The 20,534-nt window shown below is 32.0% G+C and overlaps 1 protein-coding gene across 1 annotated transcript; it reads left to right on the forward strand.

The window, feature by feature from the left end:
- Positions 1-306: 306 nt before the first annotated feature.
- Positions 307-14,022, forward strand: LOC110030914 (RPM1-interacting protein 4-like). The gene is made up of 4 exons (XM_020733901.1): positions 307-546; positions 11,248-11,673; positions 12,575-12,769; positions 13,818-14,022. Exons 1-4 carry the CDS (start codon positions 541-543, stop codon positions 13,848-13,850), a joined length of 660 nt encoding a protein of 219 aa, XP_020589560.1. The 5' UTR covers positions 307-540; the 3' UTR covers positions 13,851-14,022.
- The last annotated feature ends 6,512 nt before the right edge of the window (positions 14,023-20,534 follow it).

The following is a 20,534-nucleotide window of genomic DNA, read 5'->3' on the forward strand; positions in this document are numbered from 1 at the left end:
TATTCTTGTAATACAACAGAATATTTCTAACTATTGCAATCCGAACGTAGCTCTACGTTCGTAGTCCTGATGTAATAAAGTAATTTTACTTGTTGATGTAACAAAGAAAATTGCCACATCAACATATGATTTTGTCACAACTATTTTGTTATGTTGACCTGATAAGTTTGTCTATTTAAAAATTTTTAATTTTTTAGAGTAAATTTAAAATAATAAATATATAAAAAAATGTTATTTTTAAAAATTTTCCTAAGAATTTAGTTACAGCTGAAGCAGTAGATTGCGATGTGGAAGTGAGAAATGGAAGGGAAAAAAAAAAGGAAGAAGACAGAAAAGTCCAAAAGGGAAGCACGAGTTCTATAGCTAGTCTTTTGGAGTCAATCATTTCTCTCTTCTGTGTTCAGGATTTTCCTACTACCGTTTCCATTTGAGAGAAGAATCAGCTTCGTCTTCTTGCAATTGGACGAAGGAAACGACTGAACAAAGGGGTGATTTTGAACCCCTTCATCGGATTTCTTCTTCTTCGGGTCTCTTTCCTCGATGGCGGTGAGCTGATTTATGGATTTTTTTGAACTTGTTTTCGTTCCTTTCAGTTCTCTTTCCATATTTCAACGAAATAGTTTGGCGTTTTGTTTGTGTTTGGGTGAATTCGAGTGCTTTTGGGGTGATTTTGAATGAGTTATTGGTATGGGAAGGAAGTGAGGATGCTCAGATTTGTGTTTTAGGTTAGAGAAATTTTAGGTATTTCTCTATGATTCAATTGTTTATTAGTTAGTTTTTGTTGCTTTTGTGGTGCTTTGTAATTTTATCTGTATTTTTGTGGGACTGTTTTTTAGTTTTTTTAATGATTTTATCTGTTATTGGTTGTGAGATGAAGCTTCTGCTGATTGAATTGGGTGGCCTGATTCAAGTTTTAGGGAGTGTTTGGCTGCAAGTAGGATTTAGCATTAGTAGGATTCAGTAAATCTGAAAATCGTAAATCAGTTGAATTCGCCCTCCTTGTTGATTTAGTAAATCCAGATTTAAGCCGGATCAAAGACAAAATTTTGGCTCCTAAATTCAAAAATTCATTAATTTGCAGAATTCTTGCATTTTTTATGTTTGGCTGGATTTCATAAATCCGATGCTAAATCCTATTCAAAGGTGCTACTAAACGCCCCCTTATTGTTTTGCTTCGTTGAAAATGATGAATTTTCTTTTGGAAGATTAGTTATTTGCTGTCAAGAGAGGGATGTGGCTTATGTGACAATATTATAGTTTCATCATTTATGAATTTGTTTAATTAAGCATGGAGATGACCTCATGGTCTCTTTCCTCCTGTTGAGATTTGTAAATTAGAACCTAGGGAATTTTAAATTTATTATTGTTAAATGAGATATTACAAATGAAAGCAGTGTTTGTTATATAGAATAGAAGCATTCAATAGTGTTTGTAAGATGTGGGGTATACCAACATGTGATTGCTCTTGCTGGTCTGCTGTATGATAGGATTTCATGGCAGAAAGAAATGATTTTGTGCAGCCTGAATGGATAAATGTCTGCTAGCATTTGGTAGAGGATGCAATTATGCTAATTGTTCGTTATACTAGCGCAAATTGTCAAATGAACTTTTGATAGTATTGATTCTGCTTAAATGGAATGATTCCTTCGATGAATACTTATATTGAACAACTCGATATACCTAGAAATGAAACTAATGCAGATGGCTAGAGATAGCTTTATGGCATTAATATATGCCCCTAAATTGAATGAAAGGATGATTACTTGCGCTGTGTTTCAGAATCTTACCTTCACCTGAAATTTACCTCAATTTCAGTGCCAACTTGATTATCCCTGCCTATATGTTTTCCTATGAAGATTTATACATATCACTCAATGCTTATGTATTTACATATCTGATACCTAAACTTTAATTTTAACATATGCAACCTTACCTATGCTTGAAAATGTGTGTTTAACTTCTTAAAAGTTAAAAGAGTGGTATTTTTGATATGGTATGAAAGATTAGAGTGGTAAAAAACTAAAAAATAAAGTTTAGGTGTTAGATATGTAAATACATAAGAATTAAGTGGTATGTATGCAAATGTCTTCTTGTTTTAAATCGTCAATCACATCACCTCTTCACTCTGGTTGCCAACTTTCTCCCTGGTGCTAGAGCACACATAAACTCGCATTTGCTTACCCCCTTTTTACTCTAGTTGCTAGTTTCTTGGATACCTGGTCACTAATGTTCATGTTAGTCTCTATGATAGTGCCACATCTGTCGTGGCATTGTTATCAGTTGGCATGGCTTTCGACCACCACTAAACCCATCAAGCCTTAGTTGTCTCTCATCTTTTGGAGATATGAATTAAACTCTTACCATTAATTATTCATGGCTACTTCCATCTCAAATTTGAGGTTTTGGGCCACCTCATCATCAACCTTCTCGTGTTGTCTTGATTTTGATATCCCGCTCCATGAGGATCATGGACAGTTCTAAGCTTACACATCTTATTACCACCACCACCTTAAATGGTTCCATATATATTTTTAGAGCCATGAAATGTCATGCTTCCTTAATGGATGTCTAGTATGGGAGTAAATGTTTTTTATGAACCCTTACCAACTAAACTTTTGTTTGAATTAGCTAACACTTACTTGATCATACTAGAAATTTACTTCAAAAAAAATCATAAAATTATTACCCAGAGTTGAACTAATTCCATTTTTTCTTTTCACGCCAAACTTGGCAGTTATGTAACATCAAAGGTATTATGATACTTTCTTCCCACTTGATTATCTACTGTTGGATTGTCATATTGATATTGCTTATTCATTTTATGGACAAACTATTGACAAATTTCTAGTTAAAATTCATCCCCTTTTGGCTTAACTTGGTTTAGCTTTTCCCATAGACAATATTGGGTATATTCTCCCACACAATGAATAGAATTATATCATTTAGTTCCTGATGGTTTTATTTGATTATTATAAATCAATTCATGCATCTTTAGTCAATTGCAATCCTCTTTCCATTTAAATAGGGAGAGTTTTTAGACCACTATGCCAAGTTAATTTAGAAATGCAATTAGTTAGAACCGGCCAATAAAAATGAAGAATAAATACACATAACAGAACGCAAGAGACTATTGGAGTGGTTCTGGCAATTTTGTGATGTTTCAATTTTGTGCATGACTTTCGTGATCCATAGTTCTAGTCATTAATTTCGTATAGAATTATATTTTGTTTAATGATGATGAAGTTGAGATCCCAGATCACATCATTTTTACTCATCATGGTTCATATATTTTAATATTAAAAAGTAGGGGTTTTAATGAACTCACACAATTATTCATTTTTACATCGATTGGACCACCATGTAAGAGGACTTCTAATTTTGCCAATAATTTAGATGAAAGATGATTTTGGTTATTAAGTTTGGATTTGACCTCTTTCTTCCTCATCATAAAGTAACAACTCCTATGCATCATCCTTCTCTTTAGGATAAATTTCCATCTCGCCATGTCTATGGCTAGCAATGGCAATGTCGACCTTTTGCATTGAAAGTACATGTATTTTTTGTATGACCATCTACTCTGTGAGCTTGGTGACTAAACTTTCTAATTGATTTAAATTACAATTCTAACCTAGCTTGATATAGAAGGATCTTCTTATTCACGTGTGGGCTCAAGGGCTTCATTCTGGGTTGAACTTTTTTTAATCCTCTTACCCTCTTGACAAGATCTATTTTTTGATATAAAAAATGGTCTAGAAATTATGGGGATGATTTCTATCATTACTCTTGTCATTTTAGATGGAATGGATCATCGATTATTATAATATCAAGGCTATAATAGGTGCAAATGAGTCGAGCTAGCTCTAGCTAGGCTTGTTAACAAGCTCGCAAGTTGAGCTTATCGAGCCACAAGCTCGAGCTCATCCCGACTCTGCTCGTTGGGCGAGTTGGCTCAATTAACTTATCACTAGTCATTTCGATATATTTCTGGTGAGCTTCAATGCCTCCTCCTCATTTGAGCGCCAATACCTTCTCTAGAGAGCTCTCATGAAAATTGAGTTTTTCAGTTTGAGCTTGCAAGTTGGCTCACGAGCCAACTGCTACCAATAAGAGCCGAGCTCGAGCTCGAGCTTACAGTTTGCCAAATTAGTCGAGCTCGAGCTTGACTCGACTCGTTTGCACCCCTAGGCTATAATTTTAGCATCAATTCTTAGAATTTCTAGGTAGTATTATGTTGTGTAGAATGCTTTATGTAGGTAGTGGGCCATTGCACTTAAGTAAGCTAAGTATAATCATATATATATTTAAGGCTTGACCAAGAGATATTAAGAGGCTTTTTTTTTCTTCGTTGGATTGTGGAAGGTTAAGAAAAATTACAGGGCTTAGGAGAATAATGCATTGAAGTAGCTAACTTTGAAAGTATTTCCTAGATGTCCAACTTTACATTATTGTTACTTTGGATGATTTGGTTATCTTCTTCGTTTTCTTTTATTGATGTCTTAGTTTCTAGTTCTTCTCTTGATATTATTCATTGGTTTGCTTGGAATTTCGACACCCTTATTGTATGGAGAATGATGACCTTGCTTTGAAGTGTAGGAGAATAATCAGAGGCTTGCGAATTGTGATAATTCATTTTGATGATGATAAATGATTTAATGTGTACTATTAGGTTTTTTTTAAAATGTCTTGCTCAAAATTTAAAATGAATATTAACCCTTAAATTTGGGCCTGCTAAAAAGGGGGTTGATATTAAAGAGTAATATGTCACCAAAAGATGCACTTGATCTGACATAAATCTTGTTGCATTTTGGATAAAATAATTTAGATTCAGGATTATCCAACCTTCAATTTCAGTAAAATTTTAACCAAATTGAACTTCTCAATGAGATGAACCTAACGATATCAAAATTGATATCATTTGAGCTCGAATGAACCTAATTCAAACATGAAAAATTTGGTTGAAAACTAAGATTTTAATTGAAGGATTAAAAACCCTCTAAATCTTACACTCTTCAAATTGAGCATCTCAATGATACAAATCCTGAGAGTTTAATATTACTCAATTATGAGGTAATTAAAATACTTAAATGTTAAAATATTGATCTATGATCAAATGAAACAATATTAGCTATTCGACTGAGTCTTTTGGGATTTTAGTTAGATTTTTTAAAATATCATCGTTTTTAAAATTATAAATAGACCCTCATTCTTCACATGAAAGGGAATAAGGACTTGTACAAAGAGCCTGAAGATTTGAAGAACTCTAGAGCTATGCTTAACGTCAAATATTGACCACCAGTAAACATCGTCCAACCATTATTATTCAATTGCTACCATTCATCCACTATTGTTCAACCAACATTGTCATCTCTTGACCACTGTTGTTCGACCATCATTTTTCGTGAATCTTCATTTTCTTCCGGTCGATATCACCTGATCGTCATCTTCACTTCCACTATGTCCACCAAAGTCATAGAAGGAGCTAGACCTGAGCGTGTTTCTTCTTAATCCCATATTTTCCAAGTAAAGTGAATAGCATATCTTTGCGATTTCAATTAATATAACGATTAACGAGTCACTTTTTTTTTGTCCAGGCCCCATAATATCTTCTTTTTTAGGTTTTTATGTAAAAATATTGTTGTCTCATATATTCTTTTTCTTTATCTGTTTGTGTGTGGGATCTTCGAGCAAAATTAATTAATAAAATCTTTACTCTATCTTCGCAAATTTTCAAACAAACCCAAGGAGGAATTTTATTTTAAAAATTACATCTCTTCATATCTTTAAATCATGTATTTTAAAACTTTATCACCAATCCTCAATTGGAATCTCAATTTGGATATCCTTTCATGTTTGGTCCATCATCCGTAGGTTGAATAAGAAGACAAAAGGCTGATGTCTTGAAATATTATTCTCATAAAATCTACCTGTCATCCGAAGGTGATAGCTTCACTTATTGATATTTTTTTACGCCACAGCCTCATTCTATGATCATGGAGTGTTCAACATGCAATAGTGATTAATAGTTTTAACTTGAATTTTTTTTTCTTATTTAAAGTTTTGAATCCTTGTAATGCTATTAACTTTTTACTAAAACCCAACAAACCATAAAAATGGCTTACCGTAATTATATTTTATTTATTTAAAATCATTAGCGTGGTTGAAACTCCAGACTTAACTGATGATTGCTTGTACTTGGCCTCACTTTTGCAACACATGAAATGAAATGTGTAAACTTATAGGCCTTCACACCATCCAATTTTTGTCAAATTCCGAAGTGTTAACAACATCTATCCTACTGAGAACTTTTAGGATACATCTAAACTCTCTGTCCTTCCGGCTCCAATGACATGTATGGGGCATTTCATGATTCACTCCCAACTCCCCATGCTACCTTTATTGTTGTCTTCTATAATTTGTCCTTAAATGTTACGAATCAATGCGTTTTATTGTTGTGGAATTTATATACATAACACACTATTCTTATGTATTTACATATCTCACACCTAAACTTCCGTATTTACACACATAACACTTAAATTTTTAATATCACATAAAAAATTGCACTATTACCACTTTTTAAAAGTTAAATATTCATACATAAGTTTAAAGCATCATTTATATATGTAAACATGAAAGTTTAGGTGTGAGATGTATAAATACATAAGAATTGTGTGCTATGCATGCAAATTTCCCTTTTTTATTATGCTATATGGTATCTTCTCAATTTTTTGTTGCAACTTTGTGTTTTCTTTTTTGTATTGATGAAATGCAAGAAGGTAGTTACGTAATTATTAGAGATTTGTGATACATATGTATATATGATATGGTCGAATGTATGCTTCATGTATGATTGTGATGAAAAATATGGATATTATAAACAAAATTTAATTAAGTCATAAATATGCATATATTGTTCTTGTTGGTCTTTGTCTTGTATTTTTTTTATGTAGCAGTAATCTTTTTAGTTCAATACTGGATAATATTGATGTGGGTTTAGAATTTCTTAGATGCAACTAATACAATGATGATGCAAATATGTTATGTTGATTTATGAATTTATGACTTAGATGCAATATAATCTATTTTAATGCATTTTTACTATTGAAATTAAGTAGATTTTAAAGAAGTTTAGTCTTTTGCTCACCAAAAAAAAAAAAAAAAAGTTGGGGGCATTTACATACATACCACACAATTCTTATGTATTTGCATATCTGACACCCAAATGTTAATATTACATGCATTGCACTCAAATCTTTAATATCACATCAAAAATACTACTATCATCTACTTTTAAAAAGTTAAATACACATTTTCATGCATTGGTGTGTCACACCTAAGTGTTATTAATGTAAATATGAAAGTTTAGTTGTTAGATTTGTAAATATAAAAAAATTTTGTGGTGTGTATGTAAATTTTCCTAAAAGTTAATACTAGTGGTGAAACTCGTCGAGATGAAGAAATCCAAAGTTCGTATGAAAGCAGTGATAGGTATCTCTTACAATTAGAAAATTTAGCCGCAAATAGACCATGAAAACTTTTGCGCCTGTAAAGAATCATACAACAATGAAAGTACCCTAAAATATGCAAAATCTGAAAAATTCTAATGGCACAACTGAACCAAAAAAATGCTAATTACATAGAAGGTGATTGAAATATAGAAAATTACAAGTAAGGAATGCTCTTCTTCAAGTATCTGCTTGGGAAGAAAATAAATGTCACATCCAGGAAGGAAAACTTTATTTCTGTTGTTATTAACAACTTCTATTCATAATAGACTGGCCCCATTTATTATAAAAATTAAGGGAAATTTACATATCTCACACCTAAACTTTTATATTTGCATACATAGCCCTTTAGTGGTGCTTTAAAGAAATGAAAAAGATGTATTTATATTAAAGATTTGAGTGCTTTGTGTGTAAATATGAAAGTTTAGATGGTAGCCATGGAAATACATAAGAATTGTGGGCTTTGTATGTAAATGCCCCAAAATTAAGGGAAGTTTAAAAAAGAAAGCACAACACTTGAAAAAAATCTGATTTTCCTTTGTGTGCAATTGACTGCTTGACCTGATTTCTAAAATTTCTATTGTATTATTCATATCATTTTCTATATAATCCTCGTTATGAGATCAGTGGTTCTGATTGACACATTTGATGCATGGTTGTAAGATAAAATTGTAAATATATACCATATTGTTAGATCTATTTTCCATTGTAAGCTTTTGTAAATATAAGAAGTAAATTGAAAAAAATATATATTACAAATATATCTCAACAAAATTCTCATCTTGTTTTGTTCTCCATCATCATGCATTTGCAGGACTTTATTGTTGCAAATTGAACCACATGCCATTGGGACCTACGACAATATCTGATGCATTTGAATCTGTACTTGTTAATCAAATGTTAATGTGATAGAAAAGCTAGCTAGAAATAATTCTAATTAATTTTTTTTTTCTTTCATTAATTATTAGTTTCACTTGAACTTCTACTTTTTGTGAATTTTTAATATTTAACAATTTCCTAGAAACTATAAATAAGGCCGGGTCTTTCATATGGTTGGAAATATGATTTGCTTTTTTTTAAGGGAAATTTACATACTAGCACACAATTCTAATGTATTTACATTTCTTACACCTAAAGTTTCATTTTTACTTTTTTTTTCATGTTATGATATTAATGATCTGAGTGCTATGTGCGTAAATATGGAAGTTTAGGTGTGAGATATGTAAATACATAAGAATTTTGTGCTATGTATGTAAATGCCCCATTTTTTAATGCATATGATTGATCTTTTGCTCTAATGCTTGAAGCTTATCTCTTGGAATGAGTGCAAGAACCTTATTCCTTTGAGTGATTCCAAGATTTGGAGGTGAGATGTCACTAAGACCCTACATGGATTGATCCAAGAAATTTACCCTATTTGCATTCTCTTTTGTGCACCTTCTGCATTAAATTCATGGGGCATTTACATACATACCATCCAATTCCTATGTATTTACATATCTAACACCTAAACTTTACTTTTTACATTTATACCACCCAAATCTTTCATATCACATCAAAAGTACCACTATTAATAACTTTTAAAAAGTGAAATTGCTTAATTTCATGCATAAGTAAGGTGGCATAAATGTAAAACTTGAAGTTTAGGTGTTATATATGTAAATACAGAGGATTGAAGTAGAATGTATGTAAGGTGTTATATATTAGCTATGACCATTCACCTGAGTGTTTGGTCATCATATTGTAACTAAGCAGACCACATGATGCGGCAGATCCCCATAAGATTCTTTCCGCAATCCCTACTACAGTCCCGCGAATTGGACCAAATGCGGAAAAGCTTCTAGGGATGGCCTTCCTTGCATGGATTTGGCACCTCCTTTCAATAGTGGGCCCAATCTTTATTACATAGAGCTTATATATTTGATTCTTGTGTTTTGATTTTCAGTTCTTAGTGTATGTTTTCTGTTGGGATAGCTGTTGGCATCCTCTTTCTCCCTTTTTGGGTTGTATCCAAGGTTGTAGCTCGTCTGAGATGGTGGTCTCCTTCCGAGTGATTGAGTGGTGCTCCAATTGTAGCTCATTCTCGTGGAGGTGTTTATCTCTGGCTTTTCATCCTCCTCATTCCCCCTGCTGCCGCAGTCCTGGGCAGCCATCCCTTTGCTGCCTCGCAGTCCCACACATTCCCTGTTGCTTACGCTGGCATTCTTGCTTGTTGTCGCTTGGACTGCAGCATATCCTGCTGTCCCTGCAGTCCCGCTTGCTGCCCTTACTCCGGATAGTACTCATCTTGCTGTCTTGCAGTCCACAACTCTTCCCCTTCGCTGCTCCTCACCGTCCTAGCCCCTTGCTTTGTTGCCAACAAATTCCAATCCCTCCTTTTGCTTGTCCCAACCACCCACGAGCCATTTCATCCTCCTACCTCTGCTCCCAGACCACCTAGCTGAACTCAACCACCTATGGTTCAAGCCCTAGTGTGAGTTTGTTTTAATTTCCCTTTCAAGTGTGTTTGACTAAGTCGCCTATTTTCTTTCAGTAATAATATTTATTTTCCTATTTTGATTTGGGCTAACTCCGGTATCAACACATGCTCGAGTTTTTATCTGATCTGAGCAAGTGAAGTATTGATGCACCTATCCCCCAAGTTGGAAGCACACAAATTTGCATTAATTTAGTAGATTCTTACATAGTAAAAAAAGCTATTAATGATGAAGCACATTATGTTGTTTTTTTTTCCTTTAGTTTATTTAGTTTCTACTTCCTTTTATGAGTTTCTAATTTGATGCTCCTTTCGCTTTATAAGAGTCTCTCATGTAACTTCATGTATGAGAGAATCACAATTTTAGCATAATAAAGAAACTTCAATTTTCCTTTTGGGGAATTCCAAAAAGTTTACTTTGATATATAACAACAAAACTTTATTTCTTGTGATAGTTTCTAGAACCATTATGGTTGTTGCAAAAGAAAGATGATATTCATGATTAGCTTTATCCTAACTATTATAGTTGTTGCAAAAGGAAGATGATAAGTAGGTTATGAGGACATAATACAATAAGAAATACATTTATTTTTAAATCCTATACTTTTTCTACAATTTCACTTCTCAATCTAGCACTTTCCTATGATAACATATAGCTTTATGGATAGCTAACATTTGTTCTTGCAATTCTTTCATAATGCCTTTAGATTGATACACAATTCCTGTAAGACTATAAGAGAGAAACAAGTTACTAAAGGGTTGGTATGAACTACTTTTTCCAATAGATGAACTGGAAACCAATGGAGACAAGTCTTAATTGTCATCTTTGTCCTTTGAATAATTCCTTACCTTAATGGAAAACTCTGTTTTTTTGCAATTCTTCTTTGCTAGCAATTTGAGATTGTCTTATTCTATTTCTGGTTGGTTTTTGAAAGATTTGCAAACATACCAGTCATTCCTACATATTTACATATCTAACACCTATACATTAATTCATAACTATATACCACAAAACATATGCTTGGAAAGGTGTATTTCACTTTTTAAAAGTTAAAATTGTGGTATTTTTTATGTGATACAAAAGATTGGGACGGTATAAATATAAAAAAGTAAATTCGATGTTAGATATGCAAGTGAATAGGATTGGTTGATATTTATGTAAAAACTGAAATGATTTCGATTGAATTTTGCAAAAATGTTCTTATGCCATCAATCCTTTGGATTGACAAGCCAAATTCTAATAAAAATCCTTGGTTACAACAACAGGATCAGGCATCTCAAATTGACGGACAAGATGGGGAGAAGAACATGCAAAGCTTGGATAATCCGCAAAAGCCGAATATATCAGTGACGGTGTCAAACCCCGTCGATACCGATGGGAGTCCCGCTGCAACTCATGGAAGCATACCACAATCTGTTGACTCATTGCTTCAACTCGAGCTCAAGGACAAAGTCTCAAAGTCGAAGGACAACCAGCCTCGAAAGGCCACAGCCTCCCCTCAACGGAGGACGGTGAGAACCAGCCTTGGAAACGAACACAGTGCCGAGCACTCTCCTTTCCACCACCATCATCAAGCACGAATTTTGGACAAGGGTGGTAGCTTTGTGCCTTCTTGGGAAAGGAAGGTCTCTTCGGCATCGAACACTCCCGGAAGGTCCAGACTCAAAGCCGGCAGTCGAGCTGATGAATCCGTAATAATCATCCTTTTTTTATCTTTTTTGGCTAAAGTTTAGATGCACAAATGAATAAAAATTGAAAGAAATTAATGCCTGTTCAAATTCTCAAATCATTGATGCAAATTCATAATCAACCTAGATTGCCTATTTATCAATTCTTCCTATTTTCTTTCATCCAAACAGAGCTTTAGTCATTTTATGGTCTGCTTCAGTGCCAAAGAAATGTGAAGTAGGAATTTACATACATACGACCCCATTATTATGTATTTACATATCTAAGATCCAGATTTTACCTTTTACATTTATACCGCCCTATTCATTCATATCACATAAAAATACCAACATTTTAAATTTAAAATGGGAAATACACTTTTGCATGCATAGGTAAGGTGGTTATTATGTAAAAAATTGAAGTTTAGATGTTAGATATGTTAATACATAGGAATTGAGTGGTTTGTATGTGAATTTCCCTAACATAAATGTGGCATGATGCTTTGGTCTTATTTATTTCAAAGTATACTTGTGAAAAAAATGAACCATAAAGTAAAGGGGCATTTACATACATAGCACACAATTCTTATAGATTTACAGATCTCACACCAAAACTTTCATTTTTTCACACAAGGCAATTAATTCTTTCGTACCACATCAAAAATAGCACTAATTACCATTTTTTAATAGTCAAATCCACCTTTTCATGCATAGGTGAAGCACGGTGCGTGTAAATATGAAAGTTTAGGCATGAGATATGTAAATCCATAAGAATTGTGTGCTACGTATGTAAATTGTCTGAAGTAAAATAATTTCAGCTCATTAAATTTACTTCAAAAAAGCATTAAAATAGTTATTTTAACCATTAACTGACATTCTGATATTTCTGAGAGATTTAAATTCGTAAAATTGCATTCTCTGGCAGCCCGAGGAAGGCGCGGCGGTGCCGAAATTCGGCGAATGGGATGAGGACAATCCTTCCTCAGCTGATGGCTTTACAGGAATTTTCAACAAAGTGAGGGAGGAGAAGCAGACTAGTGCAACAAAAGTTCCAATGCTCACTGATGACTCTGTCTACCTCAATAATTTTCACCATCAGAAGGGAAGCAAGAGGTCTACAGTAAGTGTCTGCTAATTAGGAAGGTTTACATAAATACCCCTCAATTTCTATGTATTTACATAATTAACACCTAAACTTTGATTTTCACATTTATGCCACCTTACTTATGCATGGAAAAGTGTATTACATTTTGTAGGAGTTAAAATGACGGTGTTTTTGATGTGATATGAAAAGATTGGGTTGGTGTAAATGTTAAAAAGTAAAGTTTAGGTAATAATATGTTAACACATAGGAAGTGGGTGGTATGTATGTAAATGCCCCTGCTAATTAGGAAGATTTACAAGCATACCATTCGATTTCAATGCATTTACATATTTAAGACCTAAACCTCAATTTTTACATATATATGCCACCTTAAAGGTGCATTTCACTTTTTAAAAGTTTAAATGACGGTATTTTTTATGTGACATGAAAGATTTGGGGGGTATAAATGTAAAAAAGTAAAGCTTAGGTGTTAGATATGTAAAGACATTGGGTGGTATGTTTGGAAATGCCCTTGCTAATCAAGAAGATTTACATATCTAACAACTAAACGTCAATATTTACATATTCGCGACTTCACATTGCAGGAAAATGGTGTATTTCACTTTTTAAAAGTTAAAACGGTGGTACTTCTTATGTGATATGAAAGATTTGGGTGGTATAAATGTAGTAAGTAAAGTTTAGGTGTTAGACATGTAAATACATAGGAATTGGGTGGAATGTATGCAAATGCCCTTGCTTCTATGTATTCACATATTTAACACCTAAATTTTAATTTTTACATATATGCCACCTTATTTCACTTTTAAATAGTTAAAAGAGTGGTTTTTTTAATGTGAAATCAAAGATTGGGGTGATATAAATGTAAAAAAAGTGAAGTCAGATGTTAGATATCTAAATACATAGTGATTGGGTGGTATGCATGCAAATGCCACCACTAATTAGGAAGATTTACATACATACCCCTCAATCTCTATCTACATAACATCAATTTGTTTTACATATATGCCACCTGACTTCTTAAAAGCTAGAATAGTGGTATTTAATGTAATTTCATTATTTACAGATTTGGTGCTGCTTCAAGTGGGGAAAGAAGTGAGGTGATAAGGATGCTTGAGAGTACTGTAAAAGGCTTTTATTTGCTTGTAAATAGCATCAGGGAAGACTGCTTGTGAAGGTGTTTTTATGTATTTATGAAATTCATTCTTTTACTCTCTGCTTCATGCTAAAAAACTGCTACTTTATTCTTAATTTGTTTCTGCTAAAATTAATTCATCCAATTATTGGAAGAGATTTATAAGTGATTGTAATATTCTGTTTCTATTTTTTTTTTCATTTTTTTTTTTATTTTTATTTTTAAGCGATCGTAGCTCGATCAAGTTTCAGAGTTCGTGTTCGAGTTTGATGTGCTTCACGAGCTTTTTTGTTTATTGTGAAAAGAGAAGGATGTTAATTCAAAATCACATGGATGGCTAGTTTGTAAATTATAAATTGAAGTGACACGGAACAATGAGAAATTATTCCGTACGAACACCGCATGTAGAGATGCATACAGTGTCCGATCTCCACCGTCGATCAAAGTTTTTTTTTAAAAAAAAATTTGAAAGTGGAGCTCACTGAAATATATCTTTGTGATGATCGACGGTAGAGATCGGACATCGCATGCATCTCGGTGTACGTATGAAATAAATTTTTCCGGAAGAATACTATTATTTTGAAAAATTTAGATGGAAGATATTTTTAAAAATTATATTTTTTTATAAAGAATATTCCCTAAAAATCTAATCTTTTTAATGTGACAAAATTTCATTTCCTTTCAAATAAATTTTAATAATCATCTTTTCTAATAAATTTGTGCGAAATTAATAATTAAAAATTATTAATAAAATAATTTTATATTAATAGTATTTTTAAACTGAAGTATATTCTATTTTTTATTTTGTTCTAACTATGAACAAAGTTTATAATATCAATATGATCAAAAGATGATAAAATAGTGAAAAATATTACTTTGCATCTTACTTTGCTGAGGCATTGCTAGCATGAAAACAAACATAAAACAATTACCAAAATTTAAAGCTCCACGAGCCGATGAACGAAAGGACGGAAGTTCGCAACTGGTTAGGAGCTCGAGTTAGCATGTTGTGGTGTATACATAAATATGGTCATATACATAAAGATAGAATTTCTTTTATGTATTTTATATACGAAAACTAATACATTAAATCGGGCTCATTTATTAAAGCGGTTGAATCACGCCCACATGTCGAAGTAGTTGAGATTTATCTCTCCCGTGGAGGTGACCTAGCCTGCCTAGGAAGGGACAATTTTTAAGGCATATCATCATTTCTATCAAGGACGCATGTCCATCCTTCTTTGAAGACAATGTCTGACATTCATGTCACGATTTTTTAATCAAGATGTCATGGATGAGTGTCATACTGTACTAAGTGTATTTACTATTATTTTATTTATTTTTTTTTGTATAAAAAGAGAGTCAAAAAGTAAGGAGATGTTCTTAGATTTCTTTCAAATCTCTCTCTTTTTCTCTCTTTCTATCTCTCACTAACACTTTAATCCATAAAACCTTCTCCAAGCCATTTTTTTCGGCGGCTTGTCGGAGGTTTAAGTTAATACACAATCCCTATGATCTTCTCTTAAACCTCAGCACTATCTTTCTCTTTCTCTTGTACCTTTCTTCCATGAATATAAGAATTTTACCAAGTTATATGTGCTCACGAGTAATATGAAAACCTATGTCTTAAAATGACTCAACATGAGGCTTTCGTTCACTCCGTGATTTGAACATTCCCCCTACAACACAACATGAGAAGAACCAAGACAGAGGAGTGCCCTATCTGTGAACTATGAGCTGCGAGACAACATGGGCAATATGTTTTTTGAAAGGGGTCAAATGATAAAATTGCCACCATTGTGGGTGGGGGGCACACATGGATGGATATTTAATGGCTATGCTGAAAATATGAGTTTGATGTGATTAGATTAAGCCATGTTTTTCAAAATTTATATTCATTATTTAAAAAAAATTAAAATTAAATTTATGGATGACAAATTTATTAATTTTTATACACAAATATGACCATTTGGAGCTTTTGAAATAGGAGCAATTTAATGATATAGGTTTATGCTAAATTCAATTTCCCTATATGATGAAAATGTGAAGATTGTTTGGGAAGTTATTTAGATATTTCTTATTACTTTGGGTCCTCCATAAGTTTTGGAATATCAACTTTTGTTAAAGAACAAAAACTACATAAGCATCACATATTGACTTTTTATTGCTCGAGCTTTTATGATTAGGATCATTAAAATCTTTTTAACTCACATTGTAGAAAAGAAAATTCAATAATTTGTGGGCTAAGATCATTAAGTTGTCAAGAGGTTACATTGAATTGTGTCACTCTGATGGGTGTAAGAGACAATCATGATATATTATTATTAGTAAAAGAATCAATGAAAGACCATGCAATATAAATATATATTGACTAGGCTCTTGCAGATTAAGTCCAAATTTTGTAACTTGAAGGTACGTAACCAAATTCTATAATTCCCTTTCTTTCAAGTTATAATTGATTTTTTCTTTAAAAAAAAAATGCTCTAAATTTAAAGGAGTGTAACAAGTTTTTATCTTTTAAATGTCTCATAAGAAGCCTAACATTACATATGTGATATAAAATATTATAAATCTCTAGATAAATCCAAAATAATAGTAAATAAAAGACATGTGAGATGAAATAAAATCACAAAGTTCTCACCCAATTGATCTTCTACCACGCCCCTTAGTGCATTTTATGCCAATAGCATATACATATAAGTACATCCATTACTAAAAATTATGAAATACATCACTAGCTCTTAGTTTTTTTACAAAATTCCTAAGGAGCTTTACTTGACCTAACAATTTAATCCAAGCCATAATGATTTGTCAAATCAAACCAATCCTTAAAATGTTATGTGTGTGTGAGTAGTAATATTCTCTTAGTCAAATGGTGGCATATAGATGACAATGAGAATCATAAAGCTTAATTTTAAAAAATATGATAATATATCTCAATAATTAAGTTTCACAAGGAGAACAAATGAAGGAAAAATGATTTATTCTTTATAGAGTAATGAAAAGAGTTGACCTAGATGATATATATTTAATCCTTTGATATGAGCAAAATGATATAGGCGTTTATTACCATGTTAATATGGTAAGTTCAATAGTACATTATGCTCAAATGTGTAGTGTAAAGCTTAATTTTATATAAACTAACTCCAAACTTAATCTATAGAGATAGTTAGCAATCTAAGTTTTGTGTGTGGAAGTCAAAAAACCAACATTTTATGGGCTAATATATGTACATGTTAGACAATCTACCAACTACTAAGGTGACCATGACTATATTCGATGTAATTTAGGTCACATTAAATCAAATTGGAAGTTGTTCGATTTAACCGAAAGCTTTAGATTATGTTTGAGCATGTGTTTCTAGCCAACTTAAGCTTAAAAGAACTGCAATTATTGATCAAAAGTAAGTGATATTTTTATTTAATAAATTTTTGATATTAGATTTTTTCTATAATTTGCATGTTTTAACTTTCATTTTGTATATAACATATATATAATGCTTTACAAAAATGAATATATATTTGGTTAAAATTGAAGTTTAATTAATATCTATCAAACTCAAAATAATCTAAATCAATTAAACATTGATGATTTATGTTTATGTTAAATTTTATATTAATTTAAAATTAAATTAACAATTTTCATGATTAATTGATTAATTAATCAATATAAATTACATGAATTAAAGCTTAACTCCAATTGGATACTTTTTTAATCTTCAAACAAAATAACTTGAAAGTTTCAAATTAGTCCTAATTCGCACACCAATTGGAGTTAAACTTTAATTTATGTAATTTTAGGACTAAATTAAAACTCGTTAAGTTACCTTAGGTTGAAAGACAAATCTCTCATCCACTAGGCTAAGGAGGCTTGCATAGACTAAGTTTGGCTGAGCTTGACTTAACCTTAAAATTGATTGGTTTTTAGACTAATAAGCATGTCATAAAAGTATCACTGGACTTGGTCAATCAACTTATATTGGTTGTAGGTCATTTGAGACAAATGCTTAAATTAACTCAAGGCATACATAGTAGTAGGCTTAGGTCCTATTAAAAAATTAGATCAAGTCAGACTTAGTTAAAGTAGGGGTTCAATATGGGGTTTAACAAAGTTTCCAAATTGCCAATTAAAATACAAAATTTACTGTGCTTTTATCAATCCATAACATATACTTATTTCACTAGTGCTAAACAAAAATAAATTAAATTTTGGTCAATCTTGATTAAGCGTATTTGGTATCTAAGCAAGAGAACCAAGTCTTTTATATGAATAGTAAGATCATATCTAGATCAACTAGTGCATTTAATACCAAGATTAGTACACACCACATAAATTTGGTTACCAAATAAGTTATATCAAAAGTAATGTTAACAAGTACCATTATTGAAAAGAAGAAAGAGGAGTTTGTCAAAATTCTTACCATTGATGAAGGGATAATTAAGGCAACCTTAATTCCCAAATCATTTAATTCTTAATAAACAACATATATATGTCTTTACATGGGATTTCTTTGAGAAGTTGGGGAAGATCTCGCCATCACTAGCCACAACGTCCGACATCATTGCAACAAACAAACCACCAAGTAGAATAAAATATTGCTCTCAAATGAGAATAAAGAAATAATCAAAATAGAGGTTGAGATGCTCTTGAAAGCCAACTTCAATTGGGAAGTGCATTCTCTTGAGTAAACTTTCAATATTGTTATAGTTATACCTACATAGATTTGACAAACTATCCATCCAAACAGATAAATCTTATTGGACATATCTCTCAAGTGTTTCAAGTACACAAAATCTTCCTACAATCACTCATATCTAAGTGGACCAAATGGGCTTGAACATTTGCTCTACACTCAAAATGAATATTCTATATCTCAAATGAGCCAATTCTATTTGGACATTCTCTTTAATCTTGTGAGCAAATTCCACTTGAGTGAATTGTACCCTTTTAATGGATCAAATCCACTAGGAGTTTTTGTGCATGAGCAAATCACATTTGTTCAAAGCATTATTCATGTCCTTGCACTTTAAATACTTAAATTTTGTTGAGGTAACTAGAATTTCTTTTCTAAGTGTTTGGATCATTTCTAAACACTAGAAAATAGTTGAGTGGTTGATGAAATTCATCCAATCATTTAACCCTGGGATTGAATAGCATGCATTTTGCAGATCAAATGTGAATCAATACTTCTAACTAGCTAGTGGGTCAAGTTCTTAGACTTAAGATTGAATTATTGTTTTCAATTAATATATATCATAATCAATGTTTGCTCATTTTAAGACAATAATCAACATGTCATAATCAAATCACATGTCATTGATTAAGAGATCCCAATAATCTAAAAACATGATACATTAACAAGTTTAAATAAATAAATAAATAATTGAATATATTTAGACCATATATGAGACCACCTGTTTCAAAAGTAAAACTTTTGCAGAATTATTTAAAATTTATATATATAATTATGTAAATTGTTCAAATATATTTCCAAATTATTAAAAAAACTTATTCAAAGACTATTTTTTCAAAATCAATAAGAAAAGGTGCAGGTCATACTCTAATTAAGACTTAGAGATAAAATCAAACATTGTAGGACTAGTGCCACACAGATGGAATGACCCCAATGACCCATTCAATTTGCACAAATTAAGATTTTATGATATACAAAAACTTTAAATTTTGAACTAATTATACTTATGTGCACTAATTTAGAGAAATGCATAAATTATTTAAGTGGAATATAAATGCTTAATATTTAAATACTAATTTTAAAATGGGAATTTTTATTAACATGAATGATTTCTAACAGCAACAATAACAAAACATTTATCTCACTAATTGGGGTCGGCTACATGAATCATTTTTTTTCCATTGAGTCCTATTTAGTGTCATATTTCATTTAATTCTAATAAATTAAGATTTTTTTTTATACAATATGCCCAAGTCATCCTAGATCTACCTCAGCCTTTCTTAATATAAGTTGAATCTAAAACATCTAATCTTCTAATTGGATCATCAGATGGTTGATGTTAATGTGACCAACCATCTAAGATGACTCTCTCTAATTTTGCCCATCACTAGAGCTACACCGACCCTATCACAGATATATTAATTTCGCATTTTGCCTCTAAGCGCAAAGCCACTCATCCACCTAATCATTCTCATCTTGGCAACACTTAACGTAGTTTTATGCTTCCTTCTAAAGGCCAACACTTAGCGCCATAGAGCATTGCAGGTCTCACCACCATCTTATAAAATTTTATTTTCAGTCTAAGCGATACTTTTCTATCACATAATACGCCCGAAGCATTCCTCCACTTCAACCAACCAGCTTGAATTCTACTAATAACATCCCCATCAACACCACCATCACTTTAAACGATAGACTCTAGATATCTAAAGCATTCACACATTTTAATAATTTGATCACCCATAGTTACATTTCTGTCACTATAGATACTACTACTAAAATTGCATTCTATGTATTCAGTTATAGTTCTACTCAAACGAAGGCATTTATAGACTCTAACGTAAACCTCCATAATTCAAGTTTTCCCTGAGCTTTTTCTCTCGTATATCCACGAGAAGGATATCATCAGCAAAAACCAACACCAAAGTACATCCTCCTGTAAATGTCCAGTAAGA

The sequence above is a fragment of the Phalaenopsis equestris genome, unplaced genomic scaffold, assembly GCF_001263595.1.
Source record: "Phalaenopsis equestris unplaced genomic scaffold, ASM126359v1 Scaffold000761, whole genome shotgun sequence".
Classification (NCBI taxonomy): Eukaryota; Viridiplantae; Streptophyta; class Magnoliopsida; order Asparagales; family Orchidaceae; genus Phalaenopsis; species Phalaenopsis equestris.